The sequence below is a fragment of the Cavia porcellus genome, unplaced genomic scaffold (genome assembly GCF_034190915.1).
Source record: "Cavia porcellus strain 051 isolate PalLab524CR breed Dunkin Hartley unplaced genomic scaffold, mCavPor4.1 scaffold_4, whole genome shotgun sequence".
Taxonomy (NCBI): Eukaryota; Metazoa; Chordata; class Mammalia; order Rodentia; family Caviidae; genus Cavia; species Cavia porcellus.
This window is the reverse complement of record NW_026947487.1, coordinates 55,103,588-55,131,049: the sequence shown is the minus strand read 5'-3', so window position 1 is coordinate 55,131,049 and position 27,462 is coordinate 55,103,588. Positions and strand designations below refer to the sequence as shown.

Sequence of the window (27,462 nt, the reverse complement as noted above, 5' to 3'; positions counted from 1 at the left end):
AGGGACACAGCAGACCCTGCTGGGCAGCTTCCACTGGGAAAACAACCCTGCCCAGCACTTGGTTGGAGTGGCGCAGGTCTCAGGTCCCGTGCCTGGGATGGCACGGGGGCAGCAGCGGGAGCTCAGGGTCTGAACAGGGTATGAAGCATAGATCCCTGGAGCTGACAGTGTGGTGGCCTCTGGGCCTGGGCTGGGGCATGGCCAGCTTGTGCCCCAGAACCTATAAAAGCCTACAGCACACGTGCACCTGCACCATGAAGTGGGGCCTGGGAACATGAGGAGCAGGCAGCCCTGTTGGGCTCCCCGATGCAGGGAGGACAGCCTGGTCCCACAGTTGTATCCCCCGAGAAGGCTGAGCCAGCTACAGACATAAGGGGAGCTGGTGCCATGTGGGGCCAGGAGTGGCCCTGCAGCCACAAGGGCCACCAGTGATGGGAGGAGCAAGGGCCCCAGCCTCTGAACCCCAGCATCAAGCTGGGAGCCCCCAGGACCTTGCCCTGGCTCACAGGCTCGCAGGAGTCCTGACTAGGTGACCTTCCTGGCTAGCATGGAGGCCGAGTCACACTACCTCGCAAACCAAAGGGAGTCGGGTCGCTCTTTACTTCGTGCCGCTTAGCTTTTTTGTCAGGACTGGTAGGAGAAGCTGCAGGAGGAGGAAAGGCAGAAACGTCACAGAGAGAGAGAGAGAGAGAGAGCATGGAGGGTGCAGCAGGGAGGAGTCGGCAGTGCTTGGATGAGATCAGTCACGGGGGTGGAGAGGCCGAAAGACAGGAAGTGCAGAGGGAAGATGGCGCAGCCGGGGGCCATCCTCTCAGGGCCATCCATTGCAGGTCTGCAACCAGGTCCCAACTGCCAGGAGAGGCCTAGGGGACACCCCAGGCCCATCTCAGCCATAAGGCTTGCTCTGCTGGGCAGAGTGTGAGTGTGAGCAAGAGGAGGAGCACAGGTGGGGTGACAGAACAGTGACCACTGGCGGTTTCCCAGCAGGCTTTGTGCTCACAGGACAGTCGTGCTTTCTAACGGGCGCCCCTAGAGGATGACCGCAGTGCCCACAACACTGGTCAGCAAGAGAATGGAGGGGGGGCGTGCCGCGGGGTCGCACAGGAGGAGGGACAGTGATCCACATGGATGGACAGCCACCAGGGCGTGCATGATGGCCCCGAGGTGTGGGGACATGGACACGGTCTCGCGCTGTGCGCGTTACCTTTCTGCCCTTTGAGGTTGGCAAAGCCCTGCAGGGTGAAGCGCTTTCTGGACAGCGCTGAGCTCTCAGAGGCAGAGCTAGAGACCAAGTCATCTAGGAGGGAGACAGAGACGGTGCCTGTCGGCCCCTGCCCCGGGGACAGCAGTGTGGGTGTGAGCGAGGGGCTTGGCGTGTAGGAGGGACTGGGCTCAGCTCTCAGCACCTGTGCTCGCAGCTACACCCACCTTTGCCCTTCTCGTGGGGCTTGGACAAGGAGGCGCTCACGTATCCCTCCAGGTTCAGGGGGGCTGTCTTCCTCTCCTCCAGGTTTTTAACGTTTCTTGTGTTTCCTCTTGAGGGACTGGTGACATAGGATATGACAGAAAACAAATGGCAGGTGGCTGGTTGGTTTTTCATCTTCCATGGGGACACTGCCCGAGGCCCAGGGGTGGAGGAGGTCAGGAAGCCACACTCCCAGCGGGCGGAGTGCAGCTCTGTGCCCAGTTTAGTACTCAGCCCCATCCTGGGGTGAAGGGAAAGGAAAATGAGGTGCAGCACCGCATGTTCCACGGAGAAGGGGGAACTGAGTTACGGGTAGAGCAGCCAGGGTGCAGTCTCATTGCAATAATTCAGATGCCCAAGCTTAAAGGCAGGAGAAACCTACCATATAAATAAAGAACAAAACTAAAGATACCAGGAAACAGGAAGTGATGTGATGTCCAGGCACCAGATCCCCACAGGGAGAACAGACACACAAGCATACGTACAGACAAAACAGAAATGTATGTGGAAAAAATAAAAGTGACTTATGTAAGAAATAAGAGATTGGAGCAAAAAAACAAGTGAAGGAATAAAATGACAAAAAGAAGAAGATCAAGGAACCCACATTGCACACCGCATTTGAACTGAGCCCACAGGAGCTGGGGGACCACACAGAGCAGGGGGACACAAGTTGGGGAACCCCTTGTCCCCCAAGAGTCTGTGTGGAGTGCTTACCCCAAGTTGGGGATCCCCCATCCTCTAAAAGTGTGCGTGGTGTGCTCCATCTCCGAGTCAGGGACCCCCTGTCCCCTGAAAGTCTGTGCATTGTGCTCACCCCAGAGCTGAGGACCCCCCTGCCCCCCGAGAGTGTGTGTGGTGTGCTCCACCCCTGAGCTGGGGAACCTCTGTCCCTGAGAGTGTGCCCACCCCCATGCCTCTCACACCGGAATTGGGAATGGGTGTCATGGTGATGCCTTGGCTGTGGCGTGGGGGACATGTGATTCCCGGTAAGGGGAAGAGCTCACTGTGGAACTCAGTCAACAGGGGCAGCAGAGCCCCGGCGTGTGCAGAGGCCCACAGGTCCCTGCGCTTGGGCCTCACCTGGTGCTGGCCGGCGTGGGCAGAGGCAGGCTGTGCGAGTGTTCCAGGGCCCGGTGCTGGCTGGCCTCTGCAAGGGAAGCGATGAGGGCCTCTTACCATGCCACCCAGCACCCGCACCCTCACACACTAGGGCTCTCTGGAGTGAGAACCATGGCGTGGGGCTCCCTCGCTCACCCCGGCAGGCCTGCAGCTGGCTGGTCAGCACTTTGCGGATCTCACTCACCCACGCAGCTTTGATTTCGGGAGTTGGTGCCTGGGCCCAAAAGAAATGCCAGGAGTCAGCAAGCAGGGCCCTGATGAGTTGTGCCCTGGGAGACTCTCTCCCTGATAGTCCACTCCCAAGAGAGCCAGGCATGGTGGGAAGTCCTGTGGCTGTGGCACTGTTGGGTGGCAGCATGGGCCTGCCCAGACCATAGCCGTGGGGCTATGTCTGGTGCTGGCAGAGGACCTTGGTGGGGCTGATGACACTGGCTACCCAGGCAAAGCCCATGCAAAATGCAACCTCGAGAGCAGGGGCCTCCAGGAGTGGCCTTGTTGTGACACTGTTTTAGGTGACAAAGACAAGGAGAACCCAAAGGCACAGGTAAGCTGACCATAAACAGCCAGGTGAGTCCCTGGGCCAGGGCTGCCCTCCAGTTTTGGGAGAGGGGTTCCTGCATCCAGCCAAGTTTCCTGCCAGGTGGCTGCTGGGTTCTGAAGGTGTAGGGCCTCTGGCGCCAGAGCTGGGCCCCACGATTACATCCTCTCTGCTCTGTGTGGCCCAGATGACAGCAGGGTGGGAACAAAGCTGGGACTGAGTCCTCCCTGCACTGGAATCTGAAGGGGATGGAGGGCCACTCTGCCTATAGCTGTGTCCTCACTGTGGCCTGGCTGGGTTCGTGGAAAGGCTACTGCCATGTGTTTATGCCAGTCTGAGTGAGCCCCACCTATGTGAAGGCAGGGACCCCAGTCCACACAGCTCCCACATTCACCTGGTGCACCTCATGTCAACACCAGGACCAGGTACAGGACCACCTCCAGACAGTGTGGACCCCAGGTCCTTCCCTGGCCATGCTGAGCCAAGGGCTCCAGGATGCCTGCAGGGTGGGCACTGATCCTACCTGGATGATGTACACCTCCTCCCGAGAGTTATACCAGATCTCAAACTTCTTGGCATCACCCTTTACGTTCTCCGTGATGCCAACGGCGGCCATCTGACAAGTGCAGGACAGGGAGACAGGTGTCACTACATAGGGACTGCCACCCTCGGGGCACGTGGGAGCACAAGGGAGGGCCGTGGGGTGGCAAGAAGGCAGGAGCTGGGTGGCCCACATCCCAGCCCCGTTGGTGGGAGCAGCCCGGGCCCCTCCTGGAGCTCTTGCACCACACCAGCCGCCCACTCACATTCAGGGACTGCTTGTAGCTGTAGGACGGTGCCTTCTCGTAGCCTTCCCCGCTCTCCTCCCTCTTCTTGCAGAAGAGCACAGCCTTCTCATGCAGGAAGAGATGCCGCTGCATGGGCTTGAACCGTGCCAGCTCTTTCACCTTGGTGTGGCCCTTCTTGTGGTCCGTCCACACGCTGAACGAACCCTGCATCAGCAGCTTGCCCAGGTCACCCAGGTTGCCCTGGAACGTAGCGTGTGCACATGTGGGATGAGGAATGGGGTGGATGAGGCCACAGCCACAGGTTCCCCAGCAGGGATGGGAAGGGAGGCAGCAGGGATGGAGGGATGGGGGTGGAACGCCACAGCTGCCACTCAGGAGTGAACACGAGGAGGCCGGGCGGGAGAGGCTCTGTGAGATACATCATCTCTCCTGCATTTCCCCACCTCCAGTGCCTCTGAGCTCTGGCTTCAACCCAGGGCACTAATGCAAATGCTCAGCTGACAGGTGAGCAACACTGAGGTGGGGATCACAGCGGGGACACACACAAGGGCTCCTGTGCTGTGCACCTGACTCTACATAGACCTGAAACTGCTGAACAGCCAAGGCCATCCATCCCGAAAACAGGACAAGTGGACATGCAAGCACCAAAAGCCGGCAGGTCGGCCTGGCACGGGCTTGTAAGTGGGAAGTGGAAATCTGCCTGGGACCTCAGGCTGTTTGCCACTGGCCTATAGGCCTAAGTGCCAGAACAAAGGTCCCTCTGCTACTGAGGGACAACGAAGAGGGACATGCCTCATTGTTCCCACTTGCAGGCCAGACTACAAGGCCAACACAGGCACAATCTGGTCCTCATTGTTCGCACAAGCCATGCACAGGGAGCAGGGAAGCAGATGGGCAGGCCGGACTGCTCATGGATCCCACCGGAACAGGCATCTCTGCCCCGACCAGCCTTACGTCATAGCCAGTGATGGCGATGAGGTGCATGGAGTCATTCACAGCCTTGAGGATGCCCAGGATGGAGCTGAGTGCCTCCTGCAGGTCCTCAGCCCCCTCGCAGTTTCGGCTGTACTTCAGCATTTCCTGCGGGTGAGAAGGGTACACAGGTACCTGTCATACACAGGGTGCTGACACACCCACAGATGCAGGCCTGGACCCCGTGGACAGACCCCATGACATGCTGTGTGGTATCCCTGCTTGCTGGCTACCCACTCCTGCAGTGGGCTGACAGACAGCAGGCACTACTGGCCATGGACAGCTCAGCTCAGCAGGTATAGACCTGGCCCCTCCACCCTCCTGCCCCCACTCGGGGCTGCAAGCTGCTTCCTGCCTCTCTGGAAAACCAGCAGATGGGCCTGGGCTCACAGCTTCCTGCCTCTCCTGTGGGGCTGGGGGCCTCAGGACCTGCAGCACAGCTGCCTGGAGGGATGAGCAGGAGTCCAGGGGAGGATGTGTCCAGCCACTCCCCTGCGTACTGCACCGGGTGAGCCAAGGCACGGTAGGCTGCAGTGATGGGGCATCAGCCCGGTGCCCACCTTGAGCAGCAGCTGGTACTTGGTGATCCTCTGTACTGGCTTCAACAGGTAGGAGTCCAGGCTCAGCTTGTGGTCCAGCTTCCGCTGGCACTCCTGGAGCACAGGGCCTTGGCTTAGACCTCATGGGGTCTGTCACAGGGTCACTAGGAAGGAGTGGCTGCGTGGGGAAGGGCCGAGTACCTGGAAGAAGGGGCAGTCGGAGCACTGTCTCCACAGGCTCTCGGAGCGTGGCTTGTTCTGGCAGTACTTCTCGTAGATCTGGAAGTCCTCCATCTGCAGAGCAGGCAGGGACAGGCATGTCACACTCAGCTACTCTTGACCTAGAGCTGCTGGTGGGGCCTGGCCCTGCTGTCAAGTCAGGAAGGGGACTAGGGCCCTGGCCACCACCCCAGGGCCTGCTGGGGACACTGTTGCACACCTTATTCCCAAAGTGGCTTACAGTACTATCTGATCATTTATTTAAATAAAATCCCAGGGTCTCTCAAGTAGCTTTGCAAATTATACAAATACTTTTGTAAAAATCAAATCCGAACTTGTGTGAGATGAAATTGCCCCTGTGCATCTCTAGGGACTCAGGTAACTTTAGGGTCTAGATGGCTTCAGGGCTCAGAAGTTTCTAGGGCACAATAGGCACTGAGTACACAGGGCCCTGGGGTGCAGACACTCTCAGGTGCGATGGTTTGGGGAGCAGCTGTCTGGGATACAGATGGTTTTAGGGTGCAGACCTCTGTTTTGCAGACATCCCTTTCCCTGGCCCAGTTTAGTGAGCCTTAGCTCACTGCCCCAATCTCTGAGTCCTATGGCCCTGACACCCTTGGCCTCTGACGCTGTGCCCAGCCAGCCTCCCCCCAAGCAGTGATCCCAAGGTGGGGCTCAAGGCGGCTGTAGAAGTGGAGCCCTGGGGCCGGATGGCTGTAGAAGCCACTGATGACTATAACTGTGACTCTCTTAGGGATGACAGGAGCCCTGGAGTCAGCTGACCACAGAACCAGTGTGTATGGCACTGAAGACTCATGGCGGAGGTGCTGCAGCCTGCCCACCACAGTGGCCACTTTTCTACTCGTTTCCTTCACCCCTTGCTCCCCACATCTTTTCTTCATCTCCGCTCAGTTGAGCTGCAGAGGCTTGCTTCACCTCCTAGGGCAGCTCTCGTCATTAAGAACCTGCTCCACAAGTCCCTGGCAGAGCCTCCCCACTCCACAGAGCCCCCGTGCTGATAAGTGCCCCCAGGAGGACCCATAATCTGGCAGCTTGTGACAGCATGGGGCCAGCCACGTGTCTTCTACCCCACACCAGAAGGGAGACACTGCCACTGGCTGGAACCTCACCCATGGGACCCCGCCACCCCAAACTCAGTGGGACACACAGGGAAGCATGGGAGCTGACCCCATTCTGCTCCTTCCTTCTCTCCCTCCTTTCTTTATTTCATGAGGTCACTTCCTGTTTCTGCTCTCAAGAGCTGCCTTTTCTGAAGCTAAGCCCTAGTTCACAGAGCTAAAATGGCAGGAGCTCAGGGCAGGGGAAAGACACCAATGTGTTGGGGTACTTCCTGTTCAGAGCTCTTTCGCAAGCCTCCTCTTAGAGTCAGCCCAGAGCCCCAGGAAGGAGCAGATGCTGGCCACCCACAGGAGAAAACGAAGCTCTGAGAGCTCAGCCGTGATGTCAGTGTCACCCAGCATGGTCAGGACCAAGACAGAAACCAGCTCAGAGGAACTCTCCCCGAAGTTCCTGTTCTCTAGTTTTTGTCTTTTTTGGTGGTAGCTGTTAGGTTTTAAAAGAGCCCTGTCCTTTTCCCCCACCGAAAGCATCAGTCTGGCCTACACTGCAGATGCATGCACTCGGAGGGTCAGCGGGTGGAACTATGGCGGGGATCCGAAGTCTCAGGTGCTCAGGGATCTTGAGGGTAAGTGGGGCAGCGGCTGGTGGGGGACGTACCCGCTCCAGGAAGCAGCGTCCCACCAGCTCCGGGCAGTCTATGCAGTTCTCCAGCTCCCGAAGGAAGATCCTGCAGGGAGAGGTTTATGCTGAGCCACAGAGGAAACAGCTGGCGCCTAAGGACACCTTTTTCCAGGGGACGTTCGTGCTCCACTCTGGCCAGTCTCAGAGACCAGGCCACAGCGCTGGCCTGAGGACCAGGGAGCCTGAACCCCACACCTGACCTGGGTCCTACACACTCAGTTGTGTGTGCCCTGCTGTTTCCCTGATTGGGTGTCACGTTCATGTAGGAGGTGAGCTGCCTTGATGTTTGTTGGCACAGAGGTAGAGAAGGGCAAAGACTGATGGGACAGGACCTCCCCACGTCTCTGAGGACAAGTCTGGGGCCTTCCCTTGGCAGCACAAGCTGGGCCAAGGGATGAATGTCTCCACCACATTCTGCCTGCATCTGTCCCAGGAAAGAGCTGCAGGGGCTGTACTGGGGCCCAGGAGAGGAAGCTAGGGAGTGACCGTGCATCCTCTGTGGGCAGGGACAGCTCCTGGGAGGGTCAGTGGCAGCCAGGGTCTGCACTCACAGATGGGCCACCTCTCTCCTTGAACCACCCTGTCCTTGCTCCCCAGAGCTACCATAAGTCATAGGGAGGCAACAAAGTACCAAAGAGGAGCTGAAAATCAACACAGGCAGGCAGGATTCACTGGGTCTGCAGATACAGACCCAAGCTCGCAGGGACACGAGGAAGGAGCATCTGCCTGCTGTCCCCTTCCAAGAGCAGGCTAGGTGGGGACCAGAGCTGGTCAAACAGTGTGGACCTTGGAGCCACCAAATGCCAAGGGTGCACCCTTGGAGGACAAAAAAGGACAGATGGGGCTGCTGCTCCTCCATCCCGGCACCTGAGCCTACACTTGGCCACATAGATACTGTCAGCAAGGCCAGGAGCCACATGGCATTCCTGGCACTTGCCCCATGTCTGTGGCTGTGAGTTCACCCCTCACTAAGCAGGACCAGCGTGCAGTGGAGGCTCATCACAGTGAGGGAGGGTTGTGTGTGGGTGATCTAGGTGCTACCTGTTGTGGAAGTGGTAGATCTCCTCCATGTTCCCGAACAGCACGCCCTTCTTGCTATGCAGGCCCGTAGAGATGAGATGGGCCATCAGAGGGTTGTCCATCTCAGCAGCATAGCCCTGCAGGATGGGGGAGGTCAGCTGGGAGCTTCCACCCACAACTGGGGCATGAGGACCAGGTGAGAGGAGGCAGCCACCACTCTGTCTCTTGTCTGTTTACTCAGGACCAGGCATCAGTGCCCAAAACCAAGCCACACAAGGCACACCCCTCTGTGGGAGGGTGCTTCCCCATGGCTGGGTGCAGATCTCACCTGAACACCTGCATGAGTGAGCCCTGGGTTGCCTGAGTGAGCTGCTAGTTGCCTGAGGACTTTGTACAAGCCCGGCCCTGTCGCAGGGAACCCAGCCTGGCTCCAGGACTTTCTACTCATGGGACCTCACTGGCTCTTCTGCATGGGCTCCCTTGCAGAGAGCAGGCAGCCTTCTGGCTGCAGAAGCCTGTCTCAAGCAGGTCTCCTTCAGTGAGTGTCATACCCTGGCCTGTGAGCAGCAGCTGAGTCTCCCCCAGTTTGCAAAGTCCAGGTGCCTTTGGGGGTCACAGACACTCATTTGTATGCATCCCTTTAACACTGTGCTCTGGGGGGAGGAGCAAGCAGTGCAGACCCTGCTCCCCAGCAGCCTCACCTCCAGGACGCAGAGCAGCTCCTCCACGTAGGCCCGTTCTGTGTCCAGGAGCTCATTCATCACATGCCTGGGGGGCAGGTGGAGATGGTGAGAGCCAGCTGGGCACAAGTTCACTGTGGGCATGGGGATGCCTGGTCCAGAGGCAAAGGACTTCCCAGTGCGCAATGTGCTGGGAGATTGTTCCTCCATCTGCCATAGGCCTTAAATCCCACCTGGGCCACCTCCCTGTGCCCAGCAGGTCTCCTGACCCTTGGGTCCCTCTGACCAGCAGTCCTGTTTCTACAGGCACCAGTGATCAACCTGGCCCAATGCTGTCTGTGGAACTACTTCCTCCACAGCCTGAAACCCACCAGGAAGAGCCTGCCCAGTGCTACAGGCCCCTCAGACAACCTCCCAAGGAGGACCACATATCTACTTTTATCCATAGGAATTGGAGCCCAGGGGGCCCCTGGCTTGGAACTTTGGCTTGGTTTGACTAATGAACACAGCTTGAGGGTCTGGCCCTACACAAAGGCCAGGTGTCTGACATGGCAGTCTGAGGATCCCTCTGGACCAGTGCCCAGGAGGATGGAAAGCTGGGCCATGTGAACCATAGCCTGTGCTCGGTCTGTAGACTTCTCCAGTGTTCACCTCTGCCTTCTCTTGGTGGGTCAGCACCCAACAGGACCCGTCTGCCCAACCACATGTCTGCCCCATCTTTAGGACCCCAGAGAGACAGTGCTGTGCCTACTGGGCACTCCTGGAAAGGGCTGCTATGCACACTGAGCCAGGCATTTTCAGGGGCACCTTCTTCACCCCAACTTCAGAGTAGTCCAAGGTCCTAGGGTCCAGGCATCCGTTGGAGCCATGTGCAGGGCAGACACAAAGGACATGGTGCCCAGCAAGCCCTGGGACTGAGCTGCCCACACTGGCATCTGTCCCAATTCCCTTCTGTTGTGATGATATGGAGACCATAGTTGTGACTGCCATCTCTGTGCCCTGTGTGTGCTGAGGCCCCTTCTGTGTCCACCTCTTGCACCTGCTGCACCTGGATGTGGTCTGCGCTGGGCCGGGTGGGACTGAGCAAGATAGGAGCTGCTCTCCAGCACACATGGCACCTCAGTGTGAGGACCTGGGCTCCAAGGGAACGGGAGGCTGGACAAGGTGCAAGCAGGAGCAGCGCTGTCCATGGCACACACCGGCCACATGTGGATTCAGAGGCGACACTCAGTTCCGGCCCTCAATGAGTGGGCCTAAGAGTGACAGTGGCAGGCAGCATTCAGGGGAGGCAGGAGATGGCGTCCCCTGTGCTTCCATCCAGCCCCAAGGACGGGCCCAGGTCCTGGTGTCCATGTTGATCGTGGTGCATTCCCAGGATACACACAGGCTTTTAAGAGGTGGTAAGGTGAATGCTTCGCCTGAGAGCACTGGGGTGGGGACAATGGCCAGGAAAGATCGAGGGTAGGCAGCCCGGCTGGATGTGGATGGACAGACAGGAATGGATGGAGTCCTGGGTACACCCTGAACATGGACTGCATTTGCTTTCATAAGGAGGGCATCCTCCACAAGAGAGGGGACCAGGGCCCCATAGGGACTCAGCAGTGTAGCCAGTCACTCCCAGTCCAGTGGACATGTGCTTATACTGGTTCATGCCACCACTTGTGTATGTCCCACCACCCCCACCACACAGGGTGGGAGCACTCAGCTGCTCAGGACCTCACAGCCTCCAGCCTAGATCGAGGTGGTTGCCCCAGTGTGACTGGTGGTGGGCACTCACCTGCGCAGGATGGCCAGGTTCTCCTCCTCGTCCCCCATGGAGCTGCCCCGGCCCTGCCGGCTCTCACTCGCTTCACTCTGTGGAAGAAGAGCACATGGGGTTGACTCGAACCCTGGAGCTGTAGCAGTAGAGGTGGGAGGTCAGGCATCATCCTGTCAGGGCAGCCCCGAGGAGATGTGCCCTCGGGAACCTGATGTCTAGAGTGCCAGCTCCTGCCTGGGGATGCTCCTGAGGGTGGCTGCACCCTTGGGGCCTGCACACCCTAAGGTGGGCCTTGCAGAGCCCTAGAGTGGGCACAAAAGGGGCGCTGGCTTCACAGAAAGCTGTGGCAGTGAAGCCTATGGCCTGTGAGGTCACACAGCACACAGCAGGGTTGCACGGCACAGTGGGATCATAGCAGCAGATGGCCTCACCTTGGCCCTTCGGTAGGGTCCCCGCCGCAGTGTGCTGCCCTCAGAGCCGGAGTTCTCAGGTCCACGCCAACCCCCTAGTTTGGAGAAAGGTGGGGCAGGGTTTGGGTTCTGTCTGAGCAGGAGACACCACTGAGCCTCCTCAGTCCTCAGATAAAGCTGAGACATGGCAAGAGAGGGAGGGTGGGCTCCCTGGGCATCTGGTGGGAGCTCCCCACCCTCAGAGGTGGCTGGGACATGGGGTGGCACCATGCAAGGGCATGGCTGCAGGCTGGGAGCCACCAGACAGGTGGAGGATCATCCTCTCCTGCCCTAGTGTGCCCCAGGCCCTCAGCACTGGTGAGTGATGTCTACCGAGGTTCCCAAGCCCTCTGGGAGTTTCCATGAGGAAACTTGCCAAGGAAGAGACAGGAAGTCCTGAGTTAAGGCACAAGAACCTCTCTGAGAAATGGGCCGGTGGCCTTGGCCCAGCAGGGAAGCCAGGAGCAGGCCAGGAAAGGTGGCAGCCGTGGAGCACTCGTGGGCTGGTGGGATCGGGCAGGACATAGTCATGGTGGGCATAGGAAGGTCTGGGCAGGCTGGGGCAGGGGGAGGATGTGGTGGCTGCAGAACAGAGAATGGTGGGAGGGTACAGGGTCTGGAAACAGCCTAGGAACTCAGCAGTCTCGGCCAATAGGACCCAGCTCTTCCTTCGCTCAGCACAAGGCAACCCCAGACAAGACATGAAGGACACCTGTGGCTGAGTCCTGCTCACCCCCGGTGGCGGGATGCACTGGTCCTGGGTATGCACTGCTAACCACTGCCTGTGCCAGGGCTGGGCAAGGAGGAAGTGCATGGAAGAACACTGCCTATGTGTGCCCATGGCAGGGATCCTGGCTCTCTAAGTGTGAGGCCACCACACATACCTGGGGATGGGCAGGATGACTTTGTGAGCACTTCCGGCCTGGGGGCCACCGGCTGTACGGGCCGCATCTGCTTGGCTGCCAGCTTCTTGAGGCTTGCCTGCCGGCGGTGGAACATCTCCTGCATGCTCTCCTGCTTCTGGAAGACCTTCTGCACGTGCTCCTGGAATGGCACCACTGTGTCACTGAGGACGCACTGTCCTGTGTAGGATGTACTGGGTTTCCATTGTGGCATCTTTTGCAGCTCTGACCACAGGGGAGGGGCTGGGTCAGGAGGCACAGAAGGACAGTGGTCTTTGGGTGGAGTAAAGAACTTCCTGGAGTCCCCAGGGCATGGGGTGAGAAGGTGCCTGGTTTGGTGCAGTGTCAAGCAGTGCTGGGATGTGATGGGTCCCTGGGGGAACCCCCTCCTAGCAAGTGACTTTCCACTGATCAGAGGGACCAGGCTGCTGAAGCCAGGGCTGACATTACCATGAGGTGCGGGTTGAGAATGGATTCATATTCCTTGTAGATTTCACTGAGCTCCTGGATCTTGTGCTCTGCACCAGTCTCCAGGAACTTCTCGATCTCCTGCAGAGCTGCCTCAGCACCATCCTGGGACTGGCACTTGTCCACAGGCTGTGAGGCCAGCAGATAGATGCCCTCGTCGCACCACTTCATGGACTGGAAGCAGAGCATTGGGTCAGGGCCTGCTCCTTGCCTGAGCACTGCCCTCCTCGTTCTACCCATACTTCATACAACGTGTGCCCCCAACACACTTTTGGGGGCACCAGCTCTTGACACCTCTGCACCAAGTTCAGTGAACTCCCTGGGGTGCAGCAGGTTCCCTAGGACTGGATTCATCTGCAGGGAAGAGGGAAGAGACCAACCAGGATGCTAGGTCTCTGATCCCCCAGCAGAATCACTACTGCAGTGGTGAATTCTCACAGGCAGACGTGCCTGTCAGGACTACACCCTCCAGGTGGACAGAAAGAGGAATGCAGGGAAGGGAGGAGGTCACTTCTGGTCAGTGGGTGCTGCAGCTCAGCGACACAGCTGCCCCTGAATTCTCTTATGGGTGCCATGGTTGAGGGGCCACCTACTGTCTCCAGAAGGTTGTGCAGCTCCAGGGCTTTGCTGAGCAGCCCCCGCCTCCTGCTGACCTCCGAGGAGAACTGGTCACAGAGGTGTCGCAGCTCCTCGCACTTGGGACGGATGGAGTCCACAGCATAGTGCTTGTTGTCGATGAGCCCCTCGCCCTCCAGTGCCAGGGCACGGGCTCTCTCCACAGCCACCTGTGGATACAAGAGTCAGCTCAAGTGTTCTCGGTAGAGACAACTGGAGCACTGGATCCTCGGGGATGTGGGACCTGGGGTGTGGAAAGACATCCTTTTTGTTTACAGCTATAGTTGACTGAATATCACTCATCCATCCCGAAGCTGCACTGGGGCCAGGGCTCCTGCGGACCCAGAGGCAGTGGGAGCAGTCCAGCCCAAGGACACATCACTGCACGGGGTGGGGGGGATGGGGGCGGTGAATGAGCCGGAGCTTTGCAACAAAGGCTGACCAAGGGCAGGGAATGTGCCCGAGGCCGCGGTAGGTGCTGGTGGTGGTTCCCCTGCCCTGGTGCCCCTCCTCACACTGGACTTCTCCTCGAAGCTGGCCAGGTCCTTCAGCAGGTGCTCCACATGTGCCAGGCTGTTTCCGACGTCCGTGAAAGTCGCTATCTTCTGGGACACTGTATCCAAGGCAGTTTTGACCTGGAACAAAGGAGGCCAATTTGAGAGCCATGCCAGGAGGGAGCCTGGGCTGGACAAGGAAGCCAGGGACATAGCCAGGCTGAGAGTTGCCCCTGTCCACCAAGGATCACAGCTCCTGGTCTTAGCCTGCTGCCTGCTCATGGGGACTCCTGGAAACTGAAGGGACAGAAATGGGTTGCACATGGGTGCTAGGCATGGTATGCAAGGTGCTGTGGGGCTGTGGTTCCGACCTGTGATCAAGGGATAGGATGGGGCCTTTTCCCTTGCTTGGCCCACGCAGGTGGCATGGCGGAACTCAGGCTCACTGCTCTTGGAGTTTCTGGGCTGTGTGGTAAGGACATGGGTGTGGTTCCAAGTGCAGGCAGGGAGAGTGCTGAGGTAACGTCACCATATGTGGGGGTGGGGTGAGTACAGAGAGCTCGTCTCCCTCTAGGAGCCTGAAGGTGTGTATTACACATCATACTATGATGATGTGACAGTGTGTAAAATAAGTTATAATACATCACTCAGAGGCGCCACTAAAACACTGGCACCATGAGATAAATCCAAAAAGTACTACAGTTTAATGAATACCAAATTCTGGAAACTGTTCAACTAACCACAGGAAGGGTTAAACAAGGGAAAAAATAGAACAAAAAGAATATACCAGATAAAATGCAGACTAAAGTCTAATATACTAACATTGGTCCCCAGCGTGAACAGCCTAATACACTGATGCCAAGACAGCATGGCAGACTACACAATGTGACCTGGCCACTACATCAGCCAGCAGCTCCCTGCAGACAGCAGGACAGGCAGGAGAAGCCAGAGGACGAGGCCCACGCTGTCTTCCACTAGATGGCAGCTGAGCGGTGTGGGTGTCTCACACCCTGTGTCAGGCTTGGTGCCTGAGACAGCAGAGTTCAGCACAGGGCCTTGGGCAGCAACTGGGTCATGAGAACCAGGCCACACCCACCAGGTGGGAGCCTGATATCAACGCAGAGACCACACTGAAAGCTTGACGGCTCGTGGGCACTGCGTGTGGGAATGCCGGATATCACTTGGACCCTGGCACACTGACACTCACAGTGACCAGACCTAGAGGGAGCTTCCTCGAGGACACAGCTCTGCCACATAAAGGAAACACCCACACGCAAGCCAGGGACCTTGCAGAACCCTGGACAGCCACACTGAGAGTTCCACTACATGGCCCCCTCCACAGGGACAGTGTGCCCCACAAGTAGCCAGCCGGAGGGAAGGGCCCTGTCCCTGGCTGTGCAGACCCAAGGGTGTGGCCGTGTGCCCTGCTATCCTGTAACCTCTGGGGCACTGGGATTACTCTTCACAGCTGCTCTTGGACCTACGATCTCTAAATAAAATGCTTAACTTAAAAAACAGCCCTTGCTCTGAAGAGGCCTCTGTAGTCCAGAGAGAAACAAGCTACAAGCACCACTTTCTGCAGCTGCCAGCCCTGCCTGGGGTTCAGAGGCCCCGCCCCCACCCCAAGGCTCCGCCCCTACGCCATCCTCCACTCTGCCCCTCCCCTGTTCGGAGGCCCCGCCCTCCTACAGCCCATAGGCCAGTTGCCTCCTGTCCTCTGCTAAGAGCCTGTCCCTGGCCTCACCTCGCGGAAGCCCTGCTCAAAGTGGCGCAGGCGCAGGCACTGCTGCAGCTTCTGCTGGTGTTTGGCCCAGAATTCGTCGAAGGCAGCCTCCGTCTCATGCAGTTGTGCCAGGAGCCTGTGAAACAGAGCGGGCATGAGTGAGGGTCTTGACCCTGATGCCAGATTCAGGAGTCCAGGCTGTCGAGGTGGGGGCAGGTCCGAACTCACAGGGAGGGGGTCTTGCCAGGCAAGGCTCAGTCTCCTGTCACCCACAGTGCAGGGGCAGAGCGCATGGGGCCTCCCTAGCTTTGACTCTGGCTGTGGGCAGTAGCCTGCACTGCCTGCTCTGGCCGACAGCTGGCAGGCCTTTCGGACTGCTGCATTTGACAGATGGAGAAACTGACTCAGTGCAGTGTCTAGAGGGTCTGGGCTGGTATGGGCCTCACCTCTGCACGGTGGCCTGGCTGTCCAGCTGGTCCTGGTTCACGCCCTGTGCTGTGCTCTCGGCTGGTGGGTCCTGGAGGCTCTCGAGAATGCCCTGCCCCTCCTGGAGCACCAGCCGCAGATCCTCCTGCAGGCACAGCACAGCCTCACACCTCGGCCCACTTGGTCACATGCTCAGACTGTGTCATCCACAGCGGCATGAGACCATCTCCTTTGTGCAACTGTGCCCACACTCCGCCCCACACTGGAGTGGCAGCTGTCAGGCGGCTCATTCCTGTTTGCATCAGCGTGGAGCTAGGGTTACAGATCGGCCAGGCACTGGGGTAAGGTAAAAACGTAACCAGAAACCAGGCTTCCTAACGCCTGTCTCTCTTCCAAGCCAATTCTCTTCAGAACAAAGGCTGGTCGTGGGTGTGACCACCTGGCTGGCAGCACCAGGGCAGAGTCCTGGGGACACCAAGCAGGCCATAACCGCTGCACACTGGCACTGGACATGAGGCTGCCGGGCTCAGGTGGCAGCATATTTACCACAGAAAGCAGCTGGAGGCTGCAGTTCATCGCCTCTTCCTTGCCTGCAATGAGGCACGGGCAGGGTCCCTGCCTGCTTAGCACTCTGGCCAGAGCATCACTGAGGGAAGACAGCCCAACTGGCTGGCTCAGACTCTGCACTGGAGGAAGGGCCGGCTCATGCCTGTGACTCTGGGCCACAGTTTGCAGAGTCACTCAGGCATCTCAGGAGCTGCCACAGGAGATGGAAGAGCTGCGCTCCTGCAGCCCCAGGGAGCTGCACGTACCTTGGCTTTGTCCTTCTTCTCTGTGTGTGCACTCAGCACCAAACTGGTGGATGGGACGTCGTTTGGCAGCTCAGTCTCAGCCAGCTCGGTCCCAAAGGACTGCAGCATCTGGGCCGTCTGCTTCACCATCAATGCAAAGCTCTCGATTGCCTGGAAAGAGGAGCTCACCGGTCACCAGCTGCCACAAAAGCGCCTGTAGCCTCCTGAAAGCCGACAGTGAACTGCAACCAACCGCCTTGGGGAAGGAGTGCAGCTGGGCCTGTGGTCCGGGTGACCTGGCCAGGGCCCTCCTGAACCTACCCGGCAGGCCCTCCAGATGGGCCAGGGTGTCTATCTGTCTTTGCTAAGTGTGTGTCACAATCACAACACACGGTTGTGAGTTTTCCTTTTCTTGTCTCCAACCCCAAGCAACCACTCCCGAACTTATTACTCATGTTAGATCTTCACAATGACTAAGTCTATTGAGACTATCTCCTCATTCTTGGGGAGGGTGCCTGGCGCTGCTGGGGCCGCGTGTCTAAGGCTGAGTCCTCATGCAGAGCAGCCCCTCTGGGTCAGCTGTGGACTCGCCCACAAGGCTAGGTCACACTCACCGTGCGGTGGCACAGCCAGCGTGAGTGGCAGTAGTCCAGGGTCCCCCCAAGGTCCTCGGTCAGCTGCGACTTGTCGATGTAGCTGTGTAGTTCTGGCACTGAGCTCAGCATTATGACCTGAGGGAACAAAGCCCCATCAGCAGAGCAGGTGTGGCAGAGCAACGACCTGGGCAACAACCAGGGCTTCAGACTCGAGAGGACCAGGTTTGAGTCCAGCTGTGTCCTTCCTGACCTTGTATGTTATTGGTTCTCTCTATGCTTCAGTTTCCTCATCCATGTTGTGGATCCTACTAGGTCAGACCTGGGGCCTGAGATGGCTCTGGGATGCATGTGGACCTTCAGCAGAGGGGCCGGCAGCCGTTGGCACCTCTGATATGGAGCGCACTACCCAGCCTCCCAGAACTTAGCAAGGAAACCTACAGGTGCTCCGCCCCAAACCTGCTGTCCTCCCAATCCCGAGACCACTGTGAGGTTACACGGTGCAGCTTAGAATTAGCTCAGCACTCAGTCTGGACAGGGGGACTGGCAGCCCCAAGAGGGGACCAGGCCACAAGCCAAGGGGCCCCCATGCATGCTGGGCTTGTCTTCACCATCTCTGTTCCAGTGCGAGTCCAAGGTAAAGCTCAGTGACTGTCAGGGCAGAGCTGACAGCATAGGGCTGCTGGGCCGGGCTATGACTCAACTTGATGGTGCTCCGTGAATTACTCAACCCAGGGTCAGTGGGAGGTGGTTCTCAGTGGGGCTGTTCTGCTGCCTGGGCCTGTGGGAAGGCATCTAAGACATCCAGATGGAGGTGCCCAGACAGAGGCCGCTGTACTACTTTCAGCGTGACAGAACTCGGTTCCCCCCAGAGTCCTCACAGAGACGACGACTCTACACTCTCGGTTCTAATAAGTCACTCCCTGGCTGTCCACCAGCCCAGTCCTTGGCCAGGGCCTGCAGGCAGCCCCAGGCCGTCACCACCCTCTGAGGTCTTTGGACATTCTCAATCTTCCCTGCCCTTGTGTACTTGTTAACAGCCGTGGCCTCCAGATGACGCTTCTAAAACTGTCTGCAGGTCAGTGAGCTGGCAGGTGTAAGAGCGGATTCTGTCAGCACCAGTGTGATCACACGCTAGAGGAGCCGGTGCTGGGACACATTTAGCTTCCTCTCTGCGCCTCCCATGCCCTGGCCCCTCCCCTCCTGCAGATGATCTGCCTCCCCATTTCCTGTCATCCACCTTTCAGTTTGTTCTTTAATTTGCTTACGTGTTGAGCCACTCATGTAGGAGAGACCACGCTGTGTTCAGGCTCAGGTGTCTGACTTATATCACTTAACATTTTGGTGTCTACATGCAGCCTCTGAATGCCACCCCAGCTTCACCCTTTTTATGGCAGAGTAGAACTCTACTCTGTGTAGGCACTACGATTTCTTTGTCCATTCCTCTGGCGATGGACACCTAGGCTGCTTCCAAGATTTAGCCAATGATGCACTGCCTGTATACACATGGTCGTGCGGAGGTCACTGTAATGTGATATCTAGCTCTTTCGGGAAAATGCCTAGTGGGGGAAGGCTGGGCCAAATGGGACCCACTTTGCCAGCTGCTGACACTACCACATCACTCTGCACAGGAAGCGGCACTGAGAGAGGCCTGCTGGCTTCCTCAGCACGCACGCCTGGTATTCACGGCACTTGCAGATGCCATTCTGAGTGCCAGGCCATAGAACATGTCCTTGCCTGACAGGCCACTGTCTGGAGACACCAGGTGAACAGCTCAGCACCTCGAGGTCAGGTTGACTTCACTGGGCCAAGCAACTGCTCGAAGCTCTGCCTGCATCAGCTCTAGGACACTGGCTGCCTGGACACAGGCACTGTGGGGCACCAGGGTGCAGTGTCCCAAAGACTGGGAGCCTGTTGTCCCAGAGGCCACCAGGATGGCTCCTGAGACCCACAAGTGCCTCTGGGTGGCCTCACTATGGAGTGTCCAGATGCCACGTTACTACTCCGTGCTGAAGATCTGGGTCATCGAGGCGGGGGAGGGTGTGTTGTTATGGAGGGGGCAGTGCCTTCACAGACAGGACAGGTGGGCAGGGCCATCAAGGGCAGGACAAGTAGCACAGCCCAGCCCTGGGGAGCCGTTCTGCTCAGGGAAGGCGTGTGCCACCTGGATCAGTAGGCAGTGACCTAGTGGCCAACAACCTGTCCCTTGGATGCTTCCGGGAGACCAAAGAACTGCTGGAGAGCCCTGTGGCCTGACATGGCCCCTACTTGGCCCCTCCTGTCCCCTCTGTGAAAGGAATAAGCTCTGGGTATACTGCCTGGCAGGCCTTCTGGGGCAGTGCAGGAGCCGTTGCAGTGTAGACCAGCATCAGGGTCTCCTGAGTGGCCTCAGGGGCCTCAAAGGCCTTTGTTCTTTAAGGGACATGACAACCGTGCTCCAGGGGCACTGACAGAGCCAGAGTGAGGGTGGAATGGCCTGAGTGTCCTCTATGGGCCTGGGGACATTTGCACTCTCTCCCTGGTCCCTTTTCACTGGGTGTGGGGACATCTGCAACTCATGGTTGGATAGGCGAGTGTCCCTGTGGGTGCCTGTGCACTGTGGGCTTGGGGTGCCAAGACCGGGGTGAGCAGCAAGGGCATTGGCCGCTCCAGACAGCACCAGGCAGAGGACCACACCCACAGGATTGGTTGATGGCTGCAGCCTGAGGTTAACCTGAGGGTCCCGGGCAGTCCCAGACGCACTCACCGGCACCTTCATCTTAAAGTCATCTCTGTGGAACCTGAAGGCGATGTCTGAGAGGGTCCTCTGGAAGAATCCTGTTGGGCGAAGGACGAGGACCAGCTGCAGGTTTGCCGGGAAAGATGCCTGTGAGACAGAGTGGGTCCTGGTGAGACCACGGGGTCCTCTCCCAGTGGCTGATGGTCCAGCTGCGAGCTGCTCATAAGCCCTGGGTTGGAGGCTTGGGTGAACTGTGCTCTCAGTTCACCAGTGCAGGTTCCCAGGCCCTGCACTCACTCACATGGGAGCTCATGTGGGGCGGGGCTTTCACAGAGCCAGCTGAGGGCACTGGTGCTGTTGGGGTGGCCCTGGCAATGACTGTCCTCCTGTGGAGGGGACTCTGGACGTGGTGTGCACAGGAGGAGGTCATGTAAAGATGAGGTAGGCAGTGGGGATGCTTCTACTCCAGGTGCCTGGAGCACGTACCCTGTGTCGTGGACAACCCTGCCACCCGTGTCTCTGCTCCAGAGGGCACAGACCCCGACTGCCCAGTAGCAGGGCTCTGTCACGGGATGTGAACATACTTGTCCAAACAAGCTACCTAGATACCTGTATGTGTTGCCTAAAACAGAACAAAAATAAGTTCCACCCCAGCACACACAGGCACTCAAATAGCGACACAGGCCTATTTGTTACCTACAGGAATGTGGACCCAGGGCCAGTTACTTTACTTGTGAGTGCCTCAGTTTCTCTGTATGTAATGGGGACAAAAGTGGCCTGGTCACCACACCACGTTGAGGATGGAATGACCCTAGGCATGCTGCCTCTCCCTCCTGGTGGACAGAGGTTAGGTGGCCTCAGGTGTCACCCTGTGTGGCGGATGCCCGGTCAGTGCGACCAAGGCTCCTCCTGCAGGCAGTGGCCTAGGTGTTCTTCCTCCTTTCTGGCTCCATGACAAGGTCAAGTGGTTGTGACCTGACTGCAGGGAGTGGTGACTGTCCTTCCACCCTCTGCAGCAGGAGACGCCCAGCTGTGCTCATGTGGAGAGGACCCGACCCAAGGCATCAGGACCTAAAGTTGCTCAGGGCCACCTGTCAACCAGGGGACATCCACGCCCCTGCATTGTTGGTGCTACTGGCCGCCTTTTAAAGCAGCTGTCCCCCCCCCCCCCGCCCCAGCACGCTGCCCAGAGGTGACAGTGAATCACATTGTCCTCTGATCCGATCCACAGTTTCTGCACCTGGACTCACGGCTCACAGGTCAGCTTTTGGGCTAATGTCACCTGAGTGATGTCCGAGACCGGCTCTTTGCAGGGAAGGCACTCTCCAGGCCCACCGGAGATGAGCCGGGCATGTTCCTCTCTCTGCTTTAGGATTTTCTCTGTGTAAGTTATTGAGTCTTTGTGCTAAGTAGAATAATCCTCAGGTTCTAGCCAAGTGAGGAGGCTTTAATTGTGGACACATGGTGTGAACAATAGCAAGTTATACTTTCTGGTCTGGCATTGGCTTTTTTGGCAGGCAGTAGAGGAGATTGAATCCAGGGCCTTCATTCATACCCAGCTATGCTCTCAGGCCCTTTAAAATGTTTTAAATTTTAAGAGAGGGTCTTGGTAAGTCACTAAGTTGCCTTCCTATGCTCCTGGCTCAGCCTTGCTGAGTGCTGGGACTATCAGTGTACACCACCTCTGAATCAACCTTCTGTATTAAAAGCTGAGGAAAGGTCTAAAACTCAGCTTTAATTTTAAAAAAATGCAAGATTGGAATGGAGGCTATAAACAATGTAATTTATATTTTTGTAAATTAATCAAGTGATAATAAAATGACAGATTTTTGCTCAACATGAAAGCCATCCTGCTTACTCCTTGGGGCCAATCCTCCAAGACTCAGGCCCAGGAATAGGGGCGATGGCCTGACGGGGCTTCGGAAGTAGAAACAGTGGCGGCTGGTTGGCTCTCACTTGGTATTCTTAAAGACGGAGTGAGAAATCACAAGTTCAGGTGGAGTCTCAGCACAGCAGTCAAAACCTGGCCAGGCAGACTTGTCAGCTGGCTGTCCTACGCGCACAGAAGGTGATATTCACACACAAGGTCACCTGTGCCTTGGTGGACACCTGAGACTGAGTCAGAGGTGCTCAAGCTGGGGGGCAGGGGCAGAGACCTGCCGGCCACGCATACTGGCTGGGAGCTCGGATGCCTGCATGGGACTCTGTTTCCCAGGGACACAGGTGCACTACCCTGAGGTGGCACAGCACATCCTCTAGTGTCCTGGGGGAACAAGGCAAGTGGTCACCATGGCAGGCCAGCAGATAGCTTGTCAGCATGTGTGTGTGGTCTGACTGTGTGTCTCCAAGCATGTATTTGTAGCTGGTTCTGTGTCTCTGCATGTGTGTCCCTGAGCATGTGACTCTGCACATGTGTCTCTATGCATGTGTGGGAGAGCTTCTGTGTCTTTGCTTATCTCTCTGTGCATGTGTGGGGTGTTTCTATGTGCGTGCGCATGTCTCTCTCTCTCTCTCTCTCTCTCTCTCTCTCTCTCTCTCTCACACACACACACACACACACACACACACACACACACACAAAGTATCCATGGTTCCTTAAGGAGACTGTTCCCTTCACACCTCCCAAGCCCGTCTGAAGCTCTCTGGAATGAAGCATTTTTGAGGCAGAGGTGCTGACGTATGAGCCTCTCTCCTCTGTTGGGGGCCACCTCCCCACTCCAGATCCATCTTCAGGCTGATGCTGCTGGACCACAAGACACACACCTTGTGCATACACAGGAGCCCTGCATACCCAGCAATGGGCTGAGGAGTGAGGTCCTGCTACATGGCAGGGGGGGGGGGAGGACGACAGCGGCATCCAGGACCACACCCACCCTGTGTTGTTAACTTGAGATACAGCACAGCACCCTGAAAGCACAAAGCCGGAGGTTGCCACCTCCACATTCTGGGTCAGGTTCCTGAAGGGTAGGAGTGGAGGGGGTGCCCTGAGCTCCCAGTCCTTGAGACTATGATGAACATTGTAAACTTTAGTGAAAACCACAAGGGATAAAACCAGCAGGAAGGGCATCATCTCAGCAGACTTCCTGCCCCTTTCCTTCTGGAATATTCTGTGTGGACCAGATCACCATTGCTAGGGATATGAGCCCTGAGGTGGGGCAGAAACTGAGCGCTGGGGACAGGACATCTCGGTGACTACCCACCATGGTCCTTACCCACACAGCTGTTCCTAAAAGCCCAGGTGAAGGCCAGAAACATGGATCACGAGCTCTCTCCTGGACAGCGGCAAATGCCTGGGATAGGCTTGCTCCCTACCTCCATCCCATGATGCCTCCTGAGGGCTGAGGGCAGGGTCTTGGCCTCAGGCTGGTGGTGGACAGTGCAGGGTCCCCTGAGAGGCCTGGTCTCGTACTGTCCCCACACTTAGACTACAGTTCCACCTCTTCAGTGAGGGCTAAAGAGATGTCGCAGCCACTCTCTCTTAGTGCCCTGGGCCCTACTGCCTCTGGTCTGTGAGCTTGGGCCTGTGTTCCCAGGGGACCCAATGTGGACAGCCCTGTGGACTCTTGGACAGGACCACCTCCACAGAGAGGCCCTCAGTGTGGGGCAGCTCCTAGGGCTGCTCCACATTCTCCTGCCCTGTAGCCCAATCCTCCCTGAGCTCAGGGCAGCACAGGGCTGGGCTTCAGCAGTGGCACTGGGTACAGTGGACCTGGTCCAGCAGCTGCTTGGTTTGGAGCTTCCCCACCAATACAGACTGCAGCTTTCCAGAGCCCTGTGCAGGCCCCACACTGCCTCAGCATCACTCTGAATCTACCTCGATTCAGGTCCTCTCAAGAACACTCAGAACAGGGCTCCGCTCCAATGAGGCCAGCTCTGGGCATCAACACAAATCCTCTGAGCTGCTCATATATACTCACGTGGAGAAGAGTTAGTTTCTACAGCAGCAGCTACCAGAGGCACTCAGAAATTCTGTAAGAGACACACCCAGTGGGGCAGCCCAAACCCCAAGGCAGCACATGACTGAGAGAGGCCCAGATGCTTGGATTTGGTCTCATCGTCGCCACCCTTGCTTGCTGGATGTGACCAGGGGCCTGTCTGGGGAGACACCCTCCCCACCCCTAGGGGGGTCAGCTCCATTGAAGAGAGGCACTCCCTGCCCTGACACTTGGCGCAAAGCAGTCGAGCTATATTCTGGGTCTGCACAGGACACCTGATTGTAGGAACACTGGGTTCTGGCTCTTCCCACCTTTTATTTTTCTATTGTGAGCCAAGCCGAAGGCATCTAACAGAAATTCCCGAGCCTGGGGGAGCTGAGCGCAGGGGCGGGGTGCAGGGTGCTAAGAATAGCCCATAGCCTCAGATTCAGTCCTGTGGGAAGCCAGGCAGCAGCAGGCAAGAAGTCCCCAGCTCTGCTTCTGCAGGGCCAGCTTCCAGGCTGGATGCTGGGCTCCAGTGTGGATACCCAGGCCCCAGCCCCCAGGGGTAGGCTGTGGCCCACATGAATCAACACCACTGGCTCGGAAACAGCCCAGACCTTGGAGAAGCCAAATGCAGTGTCCTTCTAGCCGTGGGCAGTGTGTGTGGACTGTGCCCAGTGTCTTCCCTGTCCCACCACAGAGCATCACAGCCACCCACACTGTCCTGCACTGACCAGGTGACCTGACTGGACTATCCGCTGCCTGCCTCCGCTCCTTCCCCTCTCCTGGCTTCTCCCATAGCAGTGTCCCAGGCCTGGTCTCCTGCTCCACCTCTTCCCCAAGTTCTCGAGGCTCCTAGCCAGTCCACAGCCGGGCTCTCCTGAGACTTCAGCTGCAGGGAGGGGCTCCAGCACAGAACAGCAGTGGGCCTGGATCCCGGGGCCCGGCCCCACCCCAACAGGTCTCCCACCCTCCAGTGTCTGGCTGCTACCTCAGAGATTCTTGCTGCTCTGCGCCTGCTGGACCTCCTGCTGTGTCTGCCCAGCTATGGACCCAACACTCAGCAGCCCAGAGCATGCCAGGTACCTGCTGGAACCATCAGCAAATCCTGGGAAGGGGAAAGTACTATATCTCAAGACAGCATGGGACTGTTTGCTGGCTGATCCTAAATTCCACTTTTCCAAACCACTCAGGGATGGTGTCACCAAGGCTGTGTTATGGTTCGGAGTTTGTACAAACATAAAAACTCAAGTACTGTTCTATCAGTGACAATTCCAATACAACAAAGCCTTCAAGCTAAGGGCAGTTGCTTTAGAAATCCCTGATCCTGAATGTAACAGTGGATGAAACCACACTTCCACTGGCCATGGGCTGCTATAGGCTGCCCAACGGCCTCAGGGTGGTCTTGCAGGACCACTTCTGGCTTTGCAAAATAATTACTGCATTTCTTAAAAAGCAGCTTTGTGTTGGGGGACTTTGTGTCATCCAAACCAGGAGCCAAGCATGTGATGATGGTACCGTGGCACATGTGGCGTGTGTTACCCAGATATGCTGCATGTTTATGGCCAGGAGTAAAGTAGGGTACCAAGGTCAGGCCTCAGCTGGGCAGTGGCCTCACTATGCCCAGGCTGCCTCTGAGGCAGAGGAGTGAGCTGGGCCCTGAGTGGCTAGAAGCTGGGGCAGGCGTGTGTGAGTGTGAGCGAGGATGCATACACCCTGCCAAGTGGCCGCAAGGGCACTGCAGGTGGAAGGCCTGGCCCCAGGCGGAGTGGATGCCAGCAGTCCTGACTACAGGGACCCATGACTGAGTGCCGACCTCATAGTTCATCACACTGGTAGTTGACAGAGGTGCTGGGTTGGCCAGTACGATGCTGCTGTCACACATGTCACACCCACGTGGCCTTCCCTTGGAGTAATGTGTACCTCCTGGGACCTGGTAGTGTGTGCCCAGGACTGTCTGCCCCCACAGAGGCTGTTGTCAGGACATGGTGCTGACACTGGCTTCCTATGATAGGTTCCAGATCTTCCCATGTCAGAACCACATGCAGACAGATCTACACATGCAGTGGGGACTAGGCACGGGCTGAGCCAGCAGTGGCCAGGTACAAGCACTGTCCAGACCCTGGGGATACTGGTCACAAACACTGGCTGGGTGCTGGTTACAAACACTGTCCAGATGCCAGGGATATGGGCTAGTCAGAAGCACCATTCAGGCCCCAGGGACACTGATCACAAGTGCCATCTGGACCCCAAGGCACTGGTTATGGGCACCGTCCAGGACCCAAGAACATGGGCCAGAGGCTGACTGTGTAGATGCCTGTTCCTCGAGAGACTGTTCGGGTGACCTAATCCCTTCCAGCAACTGAGGGGGAGGGACATGCATGTCAGGTAGGGACAGGGACAGGAGGTGAGAGGGACACCCAGCTGGATCTCACATAGGACTCAGCTGTGAGACATGAGCTCTGATGCAATGGAGCAATGGAAGGGGCTCCTCCTGGACCCTGGACCTGGGCACAGCCCTGAGAAGCAGGGGACCCAGGACATTGCAGATTCAGGACCCTGAGGGCAGGCAGCAGGAGAGGACAAGGGCACCAAGGGCACCCTCTAAGCAGACAACCAGTCCAGAAGCTGACAGGCAGGGTGGGAGTGTGGGTGACTACAGGAGCCACACACCCTCCATTGTGGGAGGAGTACAGCAACACTGAGATGACACTTGGGCATTTTGGGTGCTGATTACATCCTCTCCCTTGGATGACGGCTGGGGATAAAACACCATCGGTCCAAGACTGCTGGAGAGGGAGCACAGGGAGCTGGCTATGGGCTTCAGGACTAGACAACCCTGGACACGCAGGTTCCCAAGTGCTTGGAGGGGATGCCAAAGAAGGTGAAGGAAGAAACAGTGGAGCAGGAAAGGAAAGGGTTGCTCAGAAAAGCTGTTTAGCAGTTTCCCACTTCTTCCCTGGAAGTGGCTTCTGCTCCATGTCCCTGTGTTCAGAACTTCATGCCCATTTTGGAGTGACCACAACCACAGCAGAGTCCCACAGAGCAAACCAGCTGAGAACATGAACACACACATGTGCATGCACATGTATGAATACATAGTGCATACTGCACATGTGCTCACACACACACACAGACACACACACACACACACACACACACACACACACACACACACACACACGCAGCAACCAGCTCTGGCCCAGCCCTCCCACGGGGCACCAACTGCTCCAGCTCTGTGAGCTGTCCTTGGCCAGGAGCAAGGCAGGACTGTGTGACACTTACTGCTATTCTCAGGACCGACGCCTTCACGGAGGTCCATTTGTCCTGCCTCCTGTCGATGACCAGGATGAATCCGATGCCAGCATCTTGCAGGCTAAAACAAGGAGAGACAGCAGGTAGTGTGTGCAGAGGCACCCGGCTTCCACCCCCATGCCATTCTGCTTGAGGAACATGGCAGGGCTGAGCAGCCCCAGCCCCGTCTCATCTACGGGTCCTTCACGGG

The 27,462-nt window shown here is 57.5% G+C and overlaps 1 protein-coding gene across 13 annotated transcripts in view; it reads right to left on the bottom strand.

The window, feature by feature from the left end:
• Nucleotides 1–27,462, bottom strand: part of Mcf2l (MCF.2 cell line derived transforming sequence like) — a 93,929-nt gene that overhangs the window by 5,124 nt on the left and 61,343 nt on the right. For 8 of the 13 annotated variants that reach the window (XM_063247056.1, XM_023560654.2, XM_005007137.4 and 5 more), the window contains 25 exons: nucleotides 27,243–27,333; nucleotides 20,068–20,187; nucleotides 17,343–17,459; nucleotides 16,750–16,899; nucleotides 15,958–16,082; nucleotides 15,533–15,647; nucleotides 13,810–13,929; nucleotides 13,273–13,464; nucleotides 12,662–12,853; nucleotides 12,194–12,353; nucleotides 11,292–11,365; nucleotides 10,879–10,955; nucleotides 9,123–9,189; nucleotides 8,443–8,558; nucleotides 7,378–7,447; nucleotides 5,623–5,715; nucleotides 5,443–5,535; nucleotides 4,865–4,990; nucleotides 3,929–4,150; nucleotides 3,646–3,738; nucleotides 2,720–2,798; nucleotides 2,546–2,612; nucleotides 1,429–1,544; nucleotides 1,205–1,297; nucleotides 569–643 (listed from right to left, as the gene is read on the bottom strand). In XM_063247056.1, the coding sequence (XP_063103126.1) occupies nucleotides 569–643; nucleotides 1,205–1,297; nucleotides 1,429–1,544; nucleotides 2,546–2,612; nucleotides 2,720–2,798; nucleotides 3,646–3,738; nucleotides 3,929–4,150; nucleotides 4,865–4,990; nucleotides 5,443–5,535; nucleotides 5,623–5,715; nucleotides 7,378–7,447; nucleotides 8,443–8,558; nucleotides 9,123–9,189; nucleotides 10,879–10,955; nucleotides 11,292–11,365; nucleotides 12,194–12,353; nucleotides 12,662–12,853; nucleotides 13,273–13,464; nucleotides 13,810–13,929; nucleotides 15,533–15,647; nucleotides 15,958–16,082; nucleotides 16,750–16,899; nucleotides 17,343–17,459; nucleotides 20,068–20,187; nucleotides 27,243–27,333 (2,843 nt within the window). The remainder of the gene's footprint in view (nucleotides 1–568; nucleotides 644–1,204; nucleotides 1,298–1,428; nucleotides 1,545–2,545; nucleotides 2,613–2,719; nucleotides 2,799–3,645; nucleotides 3,739–3,928; nucleotides 4,151–4,864; nucleotides 4,991–5,442; nucleotides 5,536–5,622; nucleotides 5,716–7,377; nucleotides 7,448–8,442; nucleotides 8,559–9,122; nucleotides 9,190–10,878; nucleotides 10,956–11,291; nucleotides 11,366–12,193; nucleotides 12,354–12,661; nucleotides 12,854–13,272; nucleotides 13,465–13,809; nucleotides 13,930–15,532; nucleotides 15,648–15,957; nucleotides 16,083–16,749; nucleotides 16,900–17,342; nucleotides 17,460–20,067; nucleotides 20,188–27,242; nucleotides 27,334–27,462) is intronic. The other 5 variants (XM_063247058.1, XM_003477503.5, XM_023560652.2 and 2 more) reach the window with 2 other exon arrangements.